This window comes from Bubalus bubalis, chromosome 6, assembly GCF_019923935.1.
Source record: "Bubalus bubalis isolate 160015118507 breed Murrah chromosome 6, NDDB_SH_1, whole genome shotgun sequence".
In the NCBI taxonomy this organism is placed as follows: domain Eukaryota; kingdom Metazoa; phylum Chordata; class Mammalia; order Artiodactyla; family Bovidae; genus Bubalus; species Bubalus bubalis.
The window spans coordinates 8276149-8293042 of record NC_059162.1 but is presented as its reverse complement, the minus strand read 5'-3'; the positions used below and the strand labels follow the sequence as shown (position 1 = coordinate 8293042).

Below are 16894 nucleotides of genomic sequence, written 5' to 3'. Positions count from 1 at the left end.
CACACCACCCTCCTAGCACATCCTTGTGTTCAGTAACCTAGAGGCTGTCCAAATCCTGTAGTTTATGGTGGCTTCAGTGCCTAGGCAAGATTGATTAATCATTGGCCATTGGTTATTAGCTTGATCACCAGCCACTCCCAGGTGTGTGTATGTAGTGAGAGGAAGTGGGGAGTAGACAGGGAAGGGGAGGGATGTATTGGACTAAAAGTTCATTTGGATGCAGAACCCATGGGTATGGAGTACTAACTGTATATAGCCTTCTAGTGGGTGTGAAGTGGCTTCTCATAGTTTTGATTTGCATTTCCCTAGTGACTAATGGTATTGAGCATCTTTTCATATACTTATGGACCTTTTACTTCCTTAGAGAGAGATTTATTCACATCCTCTGCCCGTTTTTAAATTAGGTTGCCTTTTTATTATTGAGCTGTAAGGGTCTTTAATATATTCTGTATACAAGTCCCTTATCACACATAACAATGTGCAAAAATTTTCTCTCATTGTATATGTTGTCTTTTTACTTTCTTATTGGCATTGCTTGTAGCACAAAAGTTTTTTATTTTTTTCCATAGTATTTATTGATTTATCACCACAAATTATTCCTTATTCCATTATTCTTATGTCATAGTTTTGTAATTCAGATTACAGTTCAGTGACAAAACTTCGATGGAACTCAACCTAAAGAAATTCTTTACATTGTGAAATCACTTTGCACTCCTAAAGATACCAGCCTTCCTCATCTCCTCAAAAATCTTTCATGGAATCATAATTTCTGTAGTAGTCTGCATATGCTTGCTTGCTTGCTTCAGCCACAGCAAACTTATAGAAGGTTCCCCCCCCGGAATACAGTGAATGCTCCAACAATCTGAAGTTTCGTCAAAGAACTGAAAGCCATGGTAGTTATTCTCAGCATCAGCGTCCTTCCAGACTAACGGATAAATGGACGGCCCCCAAAAGTGTTTAATTTTGAGGAACTCCAATTTATTATTTTGTTGCTTCTGGTTTGGTGTCGTATCTAAGAAACCACTGCTGATCCAAAGTCCTAAAGATTTACCCCTGTGTTTTCTTCGTTGTATGGTTTTAGTTCTTACATTTAGGTCTCTGATTCATTTTGAGTTAAATTTTTGTATGGTAGAGATTTGATTGATTAAAAATTTTTTTTTCTCAGTCTTTTTCTTGAATTGAGTATACTGTTTTTATTTTTTCTTACTGAGATGATATAGATACAGTAGAGGTGACGTCTAAAGTGGTAGGTAAAGTTTTTATAGAGAGCAATGTTGGATGAAGGATTAAGATGCTAAAATATATATTCTATTCTAAATTTTAAGAGATTGGAGTCAGATTCCATGGAGCCTATCTCCTACTACACATGTGAACATTAGTTTAAATCTTCCCCATTTTAAATTGGTTTCGAATTGTGTGAAGTGCTAGGGACTGTCATAGAAACCAGTTTTATGTGTCTTATTGGTTGTAGCTGATGGACCGCTGTGATGGGCTTACTTTGTTTCTCCTCAGGAGTCTCTCTTTTTGGCTTGTCAGCCCTCTTGGTCCCTGGGAGCTTTGAGTCTCATTTGGAATTTGTGAAGTCCCTGTGTTTGGGGCCAGCACTGATCCACACAGCCAAATTTGCACTTGTCTTCCCTCTCATGTATCACACCTGGAATGGGATCCGACACTTGGTAAGTTAATTGTAGACTTGTACATTTTCTAGGTGCAAGGAATGGAGAGGCTCAGAGGAGTCTCTTTTCTGGTCTGGGTTTAGTACTGTTCTTAAAGTTAGTTGTGCTGGATGTTTGCTCAAGGGCCTCTTGGACAAAGCTAAACTAGATTGCCTGGGCACTGCCAGGCAGCACAGCTGGTGATGTAGCTGAGCACTGGACATAGATCTGGCAGATGCTTTCAGAGTCTCCGTGAATTCTTCCAGTTTTAAGAGGATCATTACTAAAAGAGACCCCTGAAGCCAGGCCACATACCTGGCATAGAAGGCATATTTATCAGAAAGAAATTGCTACCTGTTGTGTCAGGCGCTGTTGTAGACACTGGAGGTTCATTTATGAACTAGATAACATAGTTACTGCTTGATGGGAAGTCTTAATCTTCCCATCAAGACAAAGTGACATATCTGGAGTCAAATATACTGATTATTATTAACTTGATATTGGATTATGTTAACTGCTTTTGTTTTTTATTTGTTTTGAACTATTAGAATGGGACCAACTTCAACAAGAAACCGAGTGTCTAGGATCTCAATATTGGGTTTAGAAATCTTTTGACAGCTGAACTCTGTCCAAGTTGCCTCCTACATGAGCTTGGGGTCAGTTCAAACTGGTGTCCCCTTCTTTTTTTAAAGAATCAAACCTGCCCCAGCTCAGGGATCAATCTCTCCTACAGCACTTTAAGATTTATATTTTGTGGTCTCTCTACCCCTGGTCTTGCTTCCTTTGTCAGGAAGATAATTACAGCTTCCTTCTTTATGGTTTTCCATTCTCTCTCACCGTGAGCCATCTGGCAGTTGGATGTTCTTGCCTTAATTTGACCTTTTGTAACTTCCACATTAGAGCTTAGAGACAAGCACTTTCTGAATTTTAGTCTGGTCCAATAGACAGTTTAATGGAATCAGAAAAGCGAAAGACTAAATGACCTATTAAATTAAGTATATCTAGTAACTGTTCCCTGGGGCAGTGTTCAGTTTGATTCAAAATGACTTCACTTCCCTCGGGGAGGGGGGAGAGAGGGAGAGCATTTCCATTAATGACTTCTTATTCCATGGAACAAAGCTCTCCAATAGAATCAGCTGATCAGCTTCCTCTGTTGGCATCCTGGCTCAGGCAGGGACTTGCCATATATTTGCTTTTGTCTCAGAATGGGGGGAGGGAAGGGGAAGAGATTTTATAAAATGTCAGAACTCAGTCAGGGCTTTTCTTAAGCCCTTAAATCTGCTTTTGTTTGTTCTTCTAGCAAGTCCTGGCTCCCAGGATTTTGTTCTCTGTGACAGTCCATAGTTCTTGCACTCTGAGCTTGACAGTTGTGCTGCCAGAAGATCTAACGGGGCTCTGTCCCCTGGTGGTCTGGTGGCTAGGATTCCTGGTTTTCATCCAGGCTACCCAGGTTCAGTTCCTAGGCAGGGAACTAAGATCCTTCTCTAGGACTGCTCACTGCTGTCTCTCCAAGATCACATCCAGAACTTTCCCTGTACATTCATATTCATGTAAATGCATAGCTACCGTTACATTAAAAGAAAAAAAAAATCTAATGGAGTGGAGGGTGGAATTGATGAAAGAGAGTAGGAAGTGACAGGGTCTCTGATATGCTAGAGAGTATCCCCCTATCACCACCACCCAGTAGGACTCAATTTTTCTGTAAAGCATTGTACCTTTATTTTTTTGAAAGCACTGTACCCCATGAATAGCATGAAAAGGGGAAAAGATACGACACTGAAAGATGAACTCCCCAGGTTGGTAGGTGCCCAATACGCTACTGGAGAAGAGGGTAGAAATAACTCCAGAAAGAATGAAGAGACAGAGCCAAAGCAAAAACAACACCCAGTTGTAGGTGTGACTGGTGATGGAAGTTAAGTCTGTTGCTGTAAAGAACAATATTGCATAGGACCTGGACTGTTAGGTCCATGAATCAAGGTAAATTAGAAGTGGTCAAAAAAAAAAAAAAAAAACGGAGAAGGCAGTGGCACCCCACTCCAGTACTCTTGCTTGGAAAATCCCATGGACGGAGGAGCCTGTTACGCTGCAATCCATGGGGTTGCTGGGAGTCGGACATGACTGAGCGACTTCACTTTCACTTTTCACTTTCATGCATTGGAGAAGGAAATGGCAACCCACTCCAATGTTCTTGCCTGGAGAATCCCAGGGACGGGGGAGCCTGATGGGCTGCTGTCTATGGGGTCACACACAGTCGGACACGACTGAAGTGACTTAGCATATATAGAAGTGGTCAAACAGGAGTGGCAAAAGTGAAGATCGACATTTTAGGAATCAGTGAACTAAAATGGACTGGAATGGGTGAATTTAATTCAAATGACCATTATATTTCCTACTGTGGGCAAGAATCCCTTAGAAGAAATGGAATAGCCCTCATAGTCAACCAAAGAGTCCGAAATGCAGTACTTGGATGCAGTCTCAAAAATGACAGAATGATCTCTGTTTGTTTCCAAGGCAAACCATTCAGTATCACAGTAATCCAAGTCTGTGCCCCAACCAGTAATGCTGAAGAAGCTGAAGTTGAATGGTTCTATGAAGACCTACAAGACCTTCTAGAATTAACACACAAAAAAGATGTCCTTTTCATTATAGGGGACTGGAATGCAAAAGTAGGAAGTCAAGAGATACCTTGAGTAATAGGCACATTTGGCCTTGGAGTAAGAAAAGAAGCAGGGCAAAGGCTAACAGAATTTTGCCAAGAGAACGCACTGGTCATAGCAAACAACTTCTTCCAATAACATAAGAGAAGACTCTACACATGGACCTCACCAGATGGTCAACACCAAAACCAGATTGATTATATTCTTTGCAGCCAAAGATGGAGAAGCTCTATACAGTCAGCAAAAACAAGACCGGGAGCTGACTGTGGCTCAGATTATGAACTCCTTATTGCCAAATTCAGACTTAAATTGAAGAAAGTAGGGAAAACCACTAGACCATTCAGGTATGACCTAAAACAAATCTCTTATGATTATACAGTAGAAGTGAGAAATAGATTTAAGGGACTAGATCTGATAGAGTGCCTGATGAACTATGGACAGAGGTTCGTGACATTGTACAGGAGACAGGGATCAAGACCATCCCCAAGGAAAAGAAATGCAAAAAAGCAAAATGGCTGTCTGGGGAGGCCTTACACATAGCTGAGAAAAGAAGAGAAGCTAAAGGCAAAGGAGAAAAGAAAAACCCATCTGAATGCAGAATTCCAAAGAATAGCAAGGAGAGATAAGAAAGCCTAAACAATCAGTGCAAAGATACAGAGGAAAACAATAGAATGGGAAAGACTAGAGATCTCAATCTCTTCAAGAAAATTAGAGATACCAGGGGAACATTTCATGCAAAGATGAGCACAATAAAGGACAGAAATGGTATGGACCTAACAGAAGCAGAAGATATTAAGAAGAGGTGGCAAGAATACACAGAAGAACTATACAAAAAAGATCTTCAGGACCCAGATAACCACGATGGTGTGATCACTCACTTAGTGCTAGACATCCTAGAGTGCGAAGTGAAGTGGCCCTTAGAAAGCATCACTATGAACAAAGCTAGTGGAGGTGATGGAATTCCAGTTGAGCTATTTCAAATCCTGAAAGATGATCCTGTGAAAGTGCTACACTCAGTATGCCAGCAAATTTGTAAAACTCAGCAGTGGCCACAGGACTGGAAAAGGCCAGTTTTCATTCCAATCCACAAGAAAGGCAATGCCAAAGAATGTTCAAACTACTGCACAATTGCATTCATCTCACATCCTAGCAAAATAATGCTCAAAATTCTCCAAGCCAGGCTTCAGTAGTACATGAACCAAGAACTTCCAGATGTTCAAAATGGATTTAGAAAAGGCAGGGGAACCAGAGATCAAATTGCCAACATCCATTGGATCATCGAAAAAGCGAGAGAGTTACAGAAAAACATCTACTTCTGCTTCATTGACTGTGTCAAAGCCTTTGTGTGGATCGCAGCAAACTGGAAAATTCTGAAAGAGATGCGAATACCAGACCACCTGACCTGCCTCCTGAGAAATCTGCATGCAGGTCAAGAAACAACAGTTAGAACCAGACATGAACAACAGACTGGTTCCAAATTGTAAAAGGAGTATGTCATGGCTGTATATTGTCACCCTGTTTGTTTAATTTATATGCAGACTACATCATGTGAAATGCTGGGCTGTATGAAGCACAAGCTGGAATCAAGATTGCCAGGAGAAATATCAATAACCTCAGATATGCAGATGACACCACCCTTATGGCAGAAAGTGAAAAGGAACTAAAAAGCCTCTTGATGAAAGTGAAAGAAAAGAGTGAAAAGCTGGCTTAAAACTCAACATTCAGAAAACTAAGATCATGGCATCTGATCCCATCACTTCATGGCAAATAGATGGGGAAACAGTGGAAACAGTTAGAGGCTATTTTCTTGGGCTCCAGAATCACTGCAGATGGTGACTGATGCCTTGAAATTAAAAGATGCTTGCTCCTTGGGAGAAAAGCTATGACCAATCTAGACAGCATATTAAAAAGCAGAGACATTACTTCACCAACAAAAGTCTGTCTAGTCAAAGCTATGGTTTTTCCAGTAGTCGTGTACAGATGTGAGATTTGGACCATAAAGAAAGCTGAGCACTGAATAATTGATGCTTTTGAACTGTGGTGTTGGAGAAGACTCTTGAGAGTCCCTTGGACTGCAAGGAGATCCAACCAGTCTATCCTAAAGGAAGTCATTCCTGAATATTCATTGAAAGGAGTAATGCTGAAGCTGAAACTCCAATACTTTGGGCCACCTGATGCGAAGAACTGACTCATTTCCCACCCTGATGCTGGGAAAGATTGAAGGTGGGAGAAGGGGAGAATGAGATGGTTGGATGGCATCACTGACTCGATGGATATGAGTTTGAGCAAGCTTTGGGAGTTGGTGATGGACAGGGAGGCCTGGTGTGCTGCAGGCCACAGGGCCACAAACAGTTGGACTCAACTGAGCAACTGAACTGAACTGTTTCTTTATAAGCAAGCAACTGCCTGTTTGACTCCTAATCTTATCTAGGTAGAGGCTGTTTGACGCCTGAGGTAGGGACATCTTCTCATCTTGAGTTTTTTCCAGGCTCTTATTTTTCTCTGAAGCATTCTTAAAGTGTGGGCTTCTTTGTGTTGATGCGGTCATGTGTGGAAAGTGTGAGACCTGAAGACTCGGCTTTTGCCCTAGGAGAGCTTTTAGAATATGATATGTTGATATCCCTAGGGCACAAGAGAGTCTAAATTAGTGTTTTTTGACTCCGTGGGTAGAAAATCTATTTAGTGGGTTGCTACCAACAAAAAAGAACTTTAAATAGAATATGCCATACAGAATATAACACAGACAGTGTTGATAAATATTGCTTATTGTTTCATGAACTTTTATATATAAGATATATATACACAGACATTGGGTACTAACTAAAAAGATATTTCTTAGTGGTGGGGTCATGTCACAGTCAAAACAAAATTGAGTCTAGATCCCAAGAGTAGTTTTTTTTGGCCATGCCTTGAGTCACGTGGGATTATTTCCCCACCAGGGATTGAACCCCCTGCATTGGAAGTGTGGAGTCTTAACCACTGGACCACCGGGGAATTCCCCAAAGAGTATTTTTTTTTAAAAATACTAGTTCCCCAATGGACAAATGTTGCTTCCCAAAGAGGATTCAGAGGTTGACTATATCTAAAAAACCATGTATTATATCCCCATTTTGGAGATGAACAGTGTGCATTAGTAGGTTGTTTAAGAAGTCTTGTATTTAAACAGTTGCCAAATTTATTTGACCTCAGAACTTTTTTTCCCACATGTAATGCCTTTTAACATTCTGAGAAACTAGTTTTTGGAGAAACACACTTTGGAAAACCTTGATCTGGTTTTGTTGTCACGAGGGAAAGTTTTATCTATTTAGTCTGAAAGTTCTTATATATAGGGACTGAGGATCGATTCCGTTTATTGTCATTGGGATAAGAGGGTGGCAGGTACCGTATTGTGGGTTTCGAGGAAGGTGAAGGTCAGAATAAGGAAGTGCTTTTCAGTTTCCTAAGTGGAGTTCTTTTCTGAGAAAGGAGCTATGAGAGTGACCAGGACCCTGATTGCTGACATTTTTTCTTCTTATTTTTACAGATGTGGGATCTAGGAAAAGGCCTGGCGATTTCCCAGCTACACCAGTCTGGAGTGGCTGTCCTGGTTCTTACTGTGTTGTCGTCTGTAGGGCTGGCAGCCATGTGAAGAGCCGAAGTTCCCAGTGTCGTCATCCTACAAATTATCACATTGACCTGTCTTCCTGTTTGTTACTCTTGTCTTTGGCTAGGGCAAAGTTATTCTGATTTGTTTAGACCCTTCTTTGCTTGCAGATCCCCTTGGAGCTCAGCAGTAGAGTACCTTACAGAACCATAACGGTGGAAAAGGGTCCAGTTTTCCCCTTATTTCTAAGGATGGAATGACTGCAAAAACTCCCTTTTCTTGCCCCCGGCTTGCAGCCTACTCTGGGCTTAGGAGCCTTCTTTCTCTCTCCATGTTAGGCCTTGATTTATGCTGAGGGTCAGCCTTTGGCTCCTTCTTCCTGAGACAGTGGAAACAATGCCAGCTCTGTGGCCTCTGCCGTGGGGACTGGGAGTGGGGATCCGGGTGCCACTGCCTGTGGGTTGCTGGCTCAAAGGACAATTCTGTCCATTGGTCAGAGCCCAGGGTCTTTAGCGCCCACACAGTGTGACTGAAAGGAGAGGGGTGGGGGTGCAGGAGAATTAGCCTGTCCCAGCTAGCGGGAGAGAAAAAGAGTTAAGTTGGCTCTTGGAGCAGGTCTTGGGGAGAAGATATATAGCTTTTGATGCAAGAAGAAAATCCAGAAGATTATTGTTGAATCTGTTATGGGTTATTTCTTTTCCTTGTGTTTCCAGAAAAAGCAAACCTCTTACTGTCATGTTTTCTAATCCAGAATCACGTGACATCTTTTTCTGAAACTGAATTAAAATTATTATTTTGCCTTTGACTCTCGTTGATACTTTGAGAAACCAAGACAGCGGCAACTGGGGAGGAGGAGCCAGTTTCCTCCCTGCCCCGTCTGGTCTCCCTCTGGTCTCCTCTTCTCAGGTGCTTGCATCCCCCCAATCCTGCCTTCCTCGGGAGGGAAGCAATTTGTCCTTTTAAGTGAGTACTCAAAAATTATCAGGGAATCAAATAAAAGTGGCTACGGATTTAATATACAGAAACCTCAGAGAAGAAAGGAGCAGGAGAAAGGAAGTTAAGCTGTGGAGAGCTTTTAGTTTTTTATAAACTCCAGAATCCCACTGAGAACAGATGAGAAGCCCCAAGGTACAGTTCAGCGAGTTATAATCCAGTGGAACAATGGAGGGGATGGCCAAGGGACCATGAGCTAAGTATGTAAATGAGCTGAGGGGAGAGTGGAGGTAAGAAAGAGATTGATGGAAACCTGGCAGACATTTATGGTTTCATGAGAAAACTTGCTACTTTCCTGATCCACATAGGCCAGGCTTTTGGGCCCCTAGCTCCCTGTGGCGGGAGTGCTGTTTTGATAGTCTCCGGAAACTCGGGGGCGACCGATCTTAGTGTGTCACCGAGCTGCTCGCCAGCCAGTTAAAGCTTTGGTTGGAGAGAAGCAGCAGTGACTGTGATTGGTGTCAGTGGGAGAGGAAGACCTTGCTTGGCTGCTTTGTCAGCCTTCATCCCAGCTCCCAGTAGTCCTTGGCTTTAAGTGATGATCACGTCTCCCTTCTTGCTATACTGGCCCTGAGAAGTCTTGGGAGCCTTTTCCAGCACACACCGGGGGCTTCCCTTGTGGCTCAAACAGTAAAGAATCTGCCTGCCATGCAGGAGACTTGCATTCAGTCCATGGGTCAGAAAGGTCCCTGGAGAAGGGCATGCTAACCCACTCCAGGATTCTTGCCTGGAGAATCCCATGGACAGAGGAGCCTGGTGGGCTACAGTCCACAGGGTCGCAAAGGGTTGGACAGGAATGAGCAACTCACAGGCTTTCCAGTGCACACCAGACGTCCTCTGTGCTTGTCCTCAGAGTGAAGCATCCATGCTTACCAGGGAACAACTGGGTACCAGAACTGGGAAAGCTTTGGCAAGCGCATTAAATGTAACAGCCAGTGCCAGGAAGTTGCAGAACAGGGGTAAAGATAAACAGAAATGAGAGGCTGGGAAATGGATAGGGGACTCTTTTGGTGGCTTCTTAATCATTCCCTGGACTTCCCTGGTGGCTCAGATGGTCAAGTGTCTGCCTACAATGCGGGAGAGCTGGGTTCAATCCCTTGGTTGGGAAGATCTGGAGAAGGAAACGGCAACCCATTCCAGTATTCTTGCCTGGAAAATCCCATGGACGGAGGAGCCTGGTAGGGTACAGCCCATGGGGTCGCAAAGAGTCGGACACGACTGAGCGACTTACGACTTAATCGTTCAGGTGATTGGGTCAGGGGAGTGGCAGAGTGGTCATCATGTATGTAATTCTGCCCCAACTTTCTACTTGGCGTGTCGCCCTTTATTTTTCTTGTCTCTCCTAATCACTTCTGTAGCTTCAGTTTTCAAGTTATATTTGTATTTTTGCTTAAGTTTTGCTTTTACAACTCTTAGTTCCCCTGTGTGTTCTGTCAGATCAGATATGATCTCTTACACAAGGGTTACGTCTCTTACCCTGGCATCCCGTTGCTTTTCTTCCCCCACCTCCAAATACACATACACCTGCTCTACTCTAAATGGTCGTACTTCTGACTTTGAAGTTCATGCTCGGAGTGAAAAGTGAGGGGGTATTTATTTCCTCCAACCCTTCTAATTATGGGTTAAAAGAGGTGGCCAGAGTGACCTCGGGCGGCCTCGGCCTGCAGCAGCTTAGAGCAGGGCTTGGTATCCCAGCCAGAGATTAAGGCTGGGCCGCAGCAGTGAAAGCACCAAATTCTAGGTACTAGACCAGTGGTCAGTGGCAAGGGCCCTGGCCCTTCGACTCTGCAGAAAAGAATTCCCACAAAGAAAGTGAAGCAAGTAAGGTATTTATTAAGAGGAAAAAGAGTATAATACATGTGGATAGGCACACAGGCAGACTGTCCCAGACTTGTGCCCTCAAAGCAGTTTGAATTACTTTTATGAGGCATTTCTTGTTGGTTTCCTTTGGCCAATCATTTTGACTTGTCTGGTTCACAGTCCATATGTGGTATATCAGGATTCTCTCAGGTGAGTGCACACATCTCTTAGCCAAGGTGGATTCTACTGAAGAGGTGTTATGGGTAGAGCATCCCTTGACATTGCTCCCCGCTTCTGCCTGCAAGGAGCCTTTCTGTGCATGTGTGGTTGGGGAGGTCTCCTGACTTCCAGAGTGAGAAATGGTTTGAACAGGGCCCAGCCTCCTCCCTTAATTGTCCTGCTATTGCCTTGAAGTGGAGTTTCAGTTTATAGGTAATGAATCTCCAATCGCTTTACCTTGGGGGAGTGAGGTGGAGGGTGCCCATCTACCTCCTACCTCAAGAGCTGAAGAGAAAAATTTCAAGTCAGTAAAAGATTCAACATACAATGTTACTAACACAAAATTGTAAAGCAACTATACTCCAATAACAAAAAAAAGTTTATTTTACAAATTTGCCTTTATTCCCATCTGTAATTTCCCTGATTAAGGGGGGGTCTTCCTTAGGCCACTCAGTCCCTTAGACCCTTACGGAGTTGCAGGTTTGCATTTCTGGACCTCGGCTAGATTACGGCCTGCGTGGGGCAAACACGGGCTTCCAGGTGGGCACTCTGGAGAGTTGAGTGGGCTTTGGGGACCTGGAGTGTGACCCGCAGAGGGATGTGAGCTTTGGAGTTGATCTGGGGAATTGAGATTTGAGGCTGGGGAGCTTGGGATTATGGTGGGGCTTGGTGCTTGTTGTACAGTCTTTGTGATAGATTTCCTGAGTTTCTTCTGACTGTCTGGATAATGGGGCTGTCAGGGGTAGAACAGAAGAGACAATTGTGTTTCCGGTTAGGCCTAGATCGTTCTCAATCCATCTCAATTCTAAATCCCTGTTTCCCCATCCCATGGGCAAGAAGTCAGGTTTCAAATACATGTCAAATTGGTACCATTAACCTCCCCTTGAGATCAGATCATTTTGTACTGTGTGAAGGGGGAGATGGGTGGGGTGGATAAGATGTCCTTAGCTTATCCCTTCAACCCGAAGAGGTTGCTTAAGGACTAGACAAGATAAGACAGAATTGGTGAAAGGTTCCCCCTGCTGGGATTGTGTTAGTATAACAATAGACATTTCTGAGGTTGAAAAGGAAATAGGATTGAGGGAGAGAGTGGGAGAAATAGATACCTTGCCGAAGATTTCAGGACGCAACCCATTGGAAGCCTTAAGTAAATCAGGATTTTTCTGTATCCATCTGGTGAGGGAGGCAGCACCAGCAGCTGTACGGGAGGTCAGGGTCGCCCGAGCAGGGGGTACCTTCAGAGGCATTTGCCAGGTGCCCATGAAGGAGCCCCAGGGACTTGCCTAAATGGAAAAAGATGGGATTCCTCAACAGGGCTTCTCACTCGCAGTAACTGGCCTATTGGCAGTTCTGTTCTATTTGTCTTAGTTCCATCTTTTTACCTTTGGGATTGTCATGAAACAAGACTGAAAGCATAACGTCCCCAGTCTCTTCCCCTTTCTCATTTAGATTGCCCTAATTTTTTAATCCCCTTTACCTCCACTGGCTTAAACTCTACATCCTTAGCCTAAGTTTGGCAGGGTACCCACTATATAACACTCTTGCCTCAAGGTGTTCATTTTATATCAATCATTCATCAACTGAAGGAGTTCTGGGTGTTAAACCTATCCTGTTGGCTGGAAGTTTGGGAGCACTCTTGTCACAATGTAAATTAGATTGCACTTTAATCTTCCAAGTAGTGGCTGCAGGAGATTACAAGTCTTCCCTCTGTTACTCCAGTTCTATGCCTTGGTTCTTTAACTTTCTAGATGAGAATGGAGATGAATATCTCACCTTGGAACGGGGCACTGAAGGCAACAGATGACCACGATCATTGGCAATAATCTGAGTGTAGCCTTGATGGGAAGAAATCCTCTGGGGTAGAGGTGGAGAGAAAAGTGCTTGTGAAGATGGAGTGGAAAAGTGGGAGAAAGTATCTGAAGGGCTTAAATTTGAATTAAGGGCTGAGGGAGAGGAGGCTATGGGAATGCAAAGAATGCTGAAAGAGTTTAGGAGGTGCCAGTGAATTACAGAGTATGATATAAAGAGGGTGCACTGAAGCTGGACTACCTCTTTTGTTGGCTTCGCAAGAGACCAGTTCTGCAGATACTTGGGTGAGAAAGGTTTCTCGTACTGTGGAGAGAAAGATAAGAATCCCTGAGACTCAAAGGTCCCAAGCCCAGGAAATGATAGCTAGACACAGTTCTTTAGATGTGAAGACCAGAGGCATGAACAACCAGCTAAGTAAGCTTTAACTCACTGCAGACAGCATGTAAGTCGTTTTTCTGTGTGCTGCCCAGCATGAAGCCACGAGCCACGTGTGGCTCTTGAGCCCTGGAAACACGACCAGTCCAAGTTGAGGTGCTTTGTATGTATAGTCGACCCTTGAACATGTGGGTTTGAACTGTGCAAGTTAACTTACAGATTTTTTTCAAAAAACATGTACTATAGTACTACATGATCAATGGTTGAATCTGTGAATGTGGAACCCTGGATGCGGAGGGCTGACTGTTAAGTTAGATGCAGATTTTCAATTGTGTGGGGATCTGTGCCCTAATTCCTGCCTTGTTCAAGGATCAGCTATATAAAGAATACTGGATTTTGAAGATTTAGTACCAAAAAAAGGGAACGTGAAACATCTAACTATAATTTAAAATATTGATTAAATGTTAGAAATAATATTTTGGACTTACCGGGCTAAATTAAATATATTGTTAAAATTAACTTTTTCTTTTAAATGTTTCTCATGTAGCTAGCTACCAACCCACTCCAGTACTCTTGCCTGGAAAGTCCCATGGATGGAGGAGCCTGGTAGGCTGCAGTGCCTGGGGTTGTGAAGAGTCAGACACGACTTAGCTTTCACTTTTCATTTTCACACATTGGAGAAGGAAATGGCAACCCACTCCAGTGTTCTTGCCTGGAAAATCCCAGGGACGGCGGAGCCTGGTGGGCTGCCGTCTACGGGGTCGCACAGAGTCGGACACGACTGAAGCGACTTAGCAGCAACAGCAGCATGTAGCTACTAGAAAATTTGAAGTTACATTTGTGATTCACATTATCTTTTTATTATAGTGCTGGTCTAGACCAGGGTCAGCAAACTCTGGCCCATGCGCCAAATCCATCCTCCTGTCTGTTTTGAGATGGCCTGAGAAAGCTAAGAACTGTTTTTAATAGATGAACATTTGCAGTTGATTTGATAAAAGGGAACACTAACTTTGTATCCCAATTAAGCAAAAATATTTTCTCATCCTATAAGAATTTCATTCTTTTCATTAATAATATAAAAAATTATACTGTTATATTTTGAATTTTGTCAAAAATTTTATGGAAAATGTTTTCTCTCATACCTATATAGTATCTTTGATTTTATCACTTGGCCCACAGAGGCTAAAATATTTCCTCTCTGGCCCTTTCCAGAAAAAAATTTGCTGACCTCTGGATTAGAGCCTACAATCTTAACACAGAAATATTTATTACATGTACTTTGGGCCCTCCCTCCCCTGAGAGCCAAGAAGTTAAAAAAAAAAAATACTATCACATAGCACTTTTTTTTTTTCTGTCTATTCAGTAATCAGAATCCTATGGGAGGGGTCAGGCAAAAGGTGGACTCTGGAAGGCAAAATTAAATGTTACAGAAAAGGGAAAAAAGTGCTTACCTGGTTGGCACTGTAGTTAGTGGCCATGATCCTGCCACTTCCTGCTGTTTACCTTTGTTGCCTGGCAACCGCAGAAGGCAGCCCTTGCGGGAGGGCCTCGCAATTAGCAGGGGCTGCCTTTTGCTTCTTGTTATTCATTTTATTGGGTGATAGTGCCCCCAGTATTCTCCCCTGAAACTTAGGTGCATTTTCATTTTAGAGATGTGAGGGACAGAGTAAATAAATGGGGGAAAACTGGTTGAATAGCGGCCCTGACTTTTCTAGCATAACTTCCAGGTTCTTAGCATGCTTTAAGAACTTCCAGGTTGTCTTTGACTGGGCTCTTTAACCACCCTAGCAAATTATGGAGCCCAAGAGCAGTGTTTGTTCTTTGGGTGGAGTGGTGTAATGTTCAACATACTTTAGACCCAGACACTGGGGTCTGAGTCCTTATTCAACACAGGAACATAGGAGCTGTGTGATATAAAGCAATTGACATCCCTTCACTGAATTTCTGTAGTCATTTGTATTGTGAAGATGATATAATAGAACCTTTACCGGGGAAACCAGGTAAAGTGAATTAAGTATCTAGATAATGTGCTCAGTACTGCCAAGACCCTGTTTACAGGGTACACTACTTCATTTTCTCAGACAGAACAAAGGAATGATGTTTTAAAAAGCAGTCTATTCAGATTTGTTCCCAGAAAGAAAAACATATCTTATCTTTTGTTCTTAATTGACTCCTGTCTCTACCATCACTCTCTAGAATCATACAGCCTAAGAATACAGGTGCTTGATGTTGGCTGGGTTGAGGTGGAATCTGGAGTTGGTGCCATGAGACTGAGCAGGGATGATGAAAGAATGCTGTAGTGTGGAAAGTAACAGATTTAGAAGATGAAGTGGTGATGCTAGGACACAAACCTAATATCTATTGGATCAGGCGACCTCTCTGAGACTCATCTAAAATGGCATTATCAGACCTATCTACTGGGTTGTTAGGGAGAAAGTGGAATTGTGCTTTCTGAATTATAAAGTTTATGTGTAAGGTGTTAAGATGAAAGGAAAAAAACTAAGAAATAAGTTGTCAAAGAAAAAAAATAGATCATTGAGATCCAGGAGAGCATTTTAGTGGATGCTTGTCAGTCCTTCTCCCTTCCTTCTTCCCCCAAAGTCCTTATCCCAATCAATACACCAAGTACAAGAACACTCATACACTTCTAGAGGTGGAGGTAGAAACAGCTCTTATTTTAGAGGTAGTTAACAGATGGATAATACGAGGTCTGGAAAGGAGACTCATGTGTTCAGTCGCTGTGGTTCTCATCACTCTCTAGAGTGATAATATTTTGGTCCCTAAAGCCATGATTATACTTAAGCAAGCATCATCTCTCTTAGAACTTCTATATTTAGCTGGTATGCTTTTCTAACAGAGATGTAATGTTATACGATGGTTGCACTCTTATTTTTTTAATTAACTAGTTTTTGTTTCATTAAAAAAATGTACATGGGGAAGAAAGTTTCATTTTTACAGAAGGGTATTTAATGAAGAGCAAATCTCCATCTGACTTCAGCTCCCATTCTTGCTCCTCAAAGGCAACTACTGTTATTATTTTCTTGTGTCTCCTTCCAGAAATATTATAGGCATTCTTAGACTAATGGGAGTAAGCTGTCCACATTGTTTGGTGATTTGCTTTTTTGACCATTTTGGGGATTTTTTTCATAGCAGTATATTATTTCATTTTAGGGTATGCTGCTAAGTCACTTCAGTCGTGTCCGACTCTGTGCGAGCCCATAGACGGCAGCCCACCAGGCTCCCCCGTCCCTGGGATTCTCCAGGCAAGAACACTGGAGTGGGTTGCCATTTCCTTCTCCAAGGCATGAAAGTGAAAAGTGAAAGTGAAGTTGCTCAGTCGTGTCTGACTCTTAGCGACCCCATGGACTGCAGCCCACCAGGCTCCTCCATCCATGGGATTTTCCAGGCAAGAGTACTGGAGTGAGGTGCCACTGCCTTCTCCATTTTAGGGTATACCATCATGTATTTTTTAGTCTAATTTAGATTATATTTAGGTCATCTCCAGTCTTTCGCTGTTACATACATTGCTGCAATGAAAATCTGTATCTACCTATATATCATTATGAGTATAAAGATATATATATATATAGAGAGAGAGAGAAGTGGAGAAGGCAATGGCACCCCACTCCAGTACTCTTGCCTGGAAAATCCCATGGATGGAGGAGCCTGGTAGGCTGTAGTCCATGGGGTCGCTAAGAGTCGGGCATGACTTAGCGACTTCACTTTCACTTTTCACTTTCAGGCATTGGAGAAGGAAATGGCAACCCACTCCAGTGTTCTTGCCTGGAGAATCCCAGGGACGG

General features: G+C 42.8%; 2 protein-coding genes across 6 annotated transcripts in view; one reads left to right on the top strand and one right to left on the bottom strand.

The window, feature by feature from the left end:
* Positions 1–8700, top strand: part of SDHC (succinate dehydrogenase complex subunit C) — a 29993-nt gene extending 21293 nt beyond the window's left edge. For 2 of the 3 annotated variants that reach the window (XM_006048458.4, XM_025287483.3), the window contains 2 exons: positions 1513–1676; positions 7836–8700. In XM_006048458.4, coding sequence (XP_006048520.3) covers positions 1513–1676; positions 7836–7940 — 269 coding nt within the window. In that variant the 3' untranslated portion in view covers positions 7941–8700. The remainder of the gene's footprint in view (positions 1–1512; positions 1677–7835) is intronic. The other variant, XM_025287484.3, reaches the window with a different exon arrangement.
* Positions 8701–10701: 2001 nt separating this feature from the next.
* Positions 10702–16894, bottom strand: part of CFAP126 (cilia and flagella associated protein 126) — a 51571-nt gene continuing 45378 nt past the window's right edge. Inside the window, exons 1-5 of one of the 3 annotated variants that reach the window (XM_006048456.4) lie at positions 14543–16274; positions 12957–13019; positions 12681–12761; positions 12014–12190; positions 10702–11640 (exon numbers count right to left, since the gene is read on the bottom strand). In XM_006048456.4, the coding sequence (XP_006048518.2) occupies positions 11374–11640; positions 12014–12190; positions 12681–12761; positions 12957–13019; positions 14543–14569 (615 nt within the window). In that variant the 5' untranslated portion in view covers positions 14570–16274 and the 3' untranslated portion in view covers positions 10702–11373. Of the gene's footprint in view, positions 11641–12013; positions 12191–12680; positions 12762–12956; positions 13020–14542; positions 16275–16894 lie in introns of those variants that run through there. The other 2 variants (XM_025287482.3, XM_044944114.2) reach the window with 2 other exon arrangements.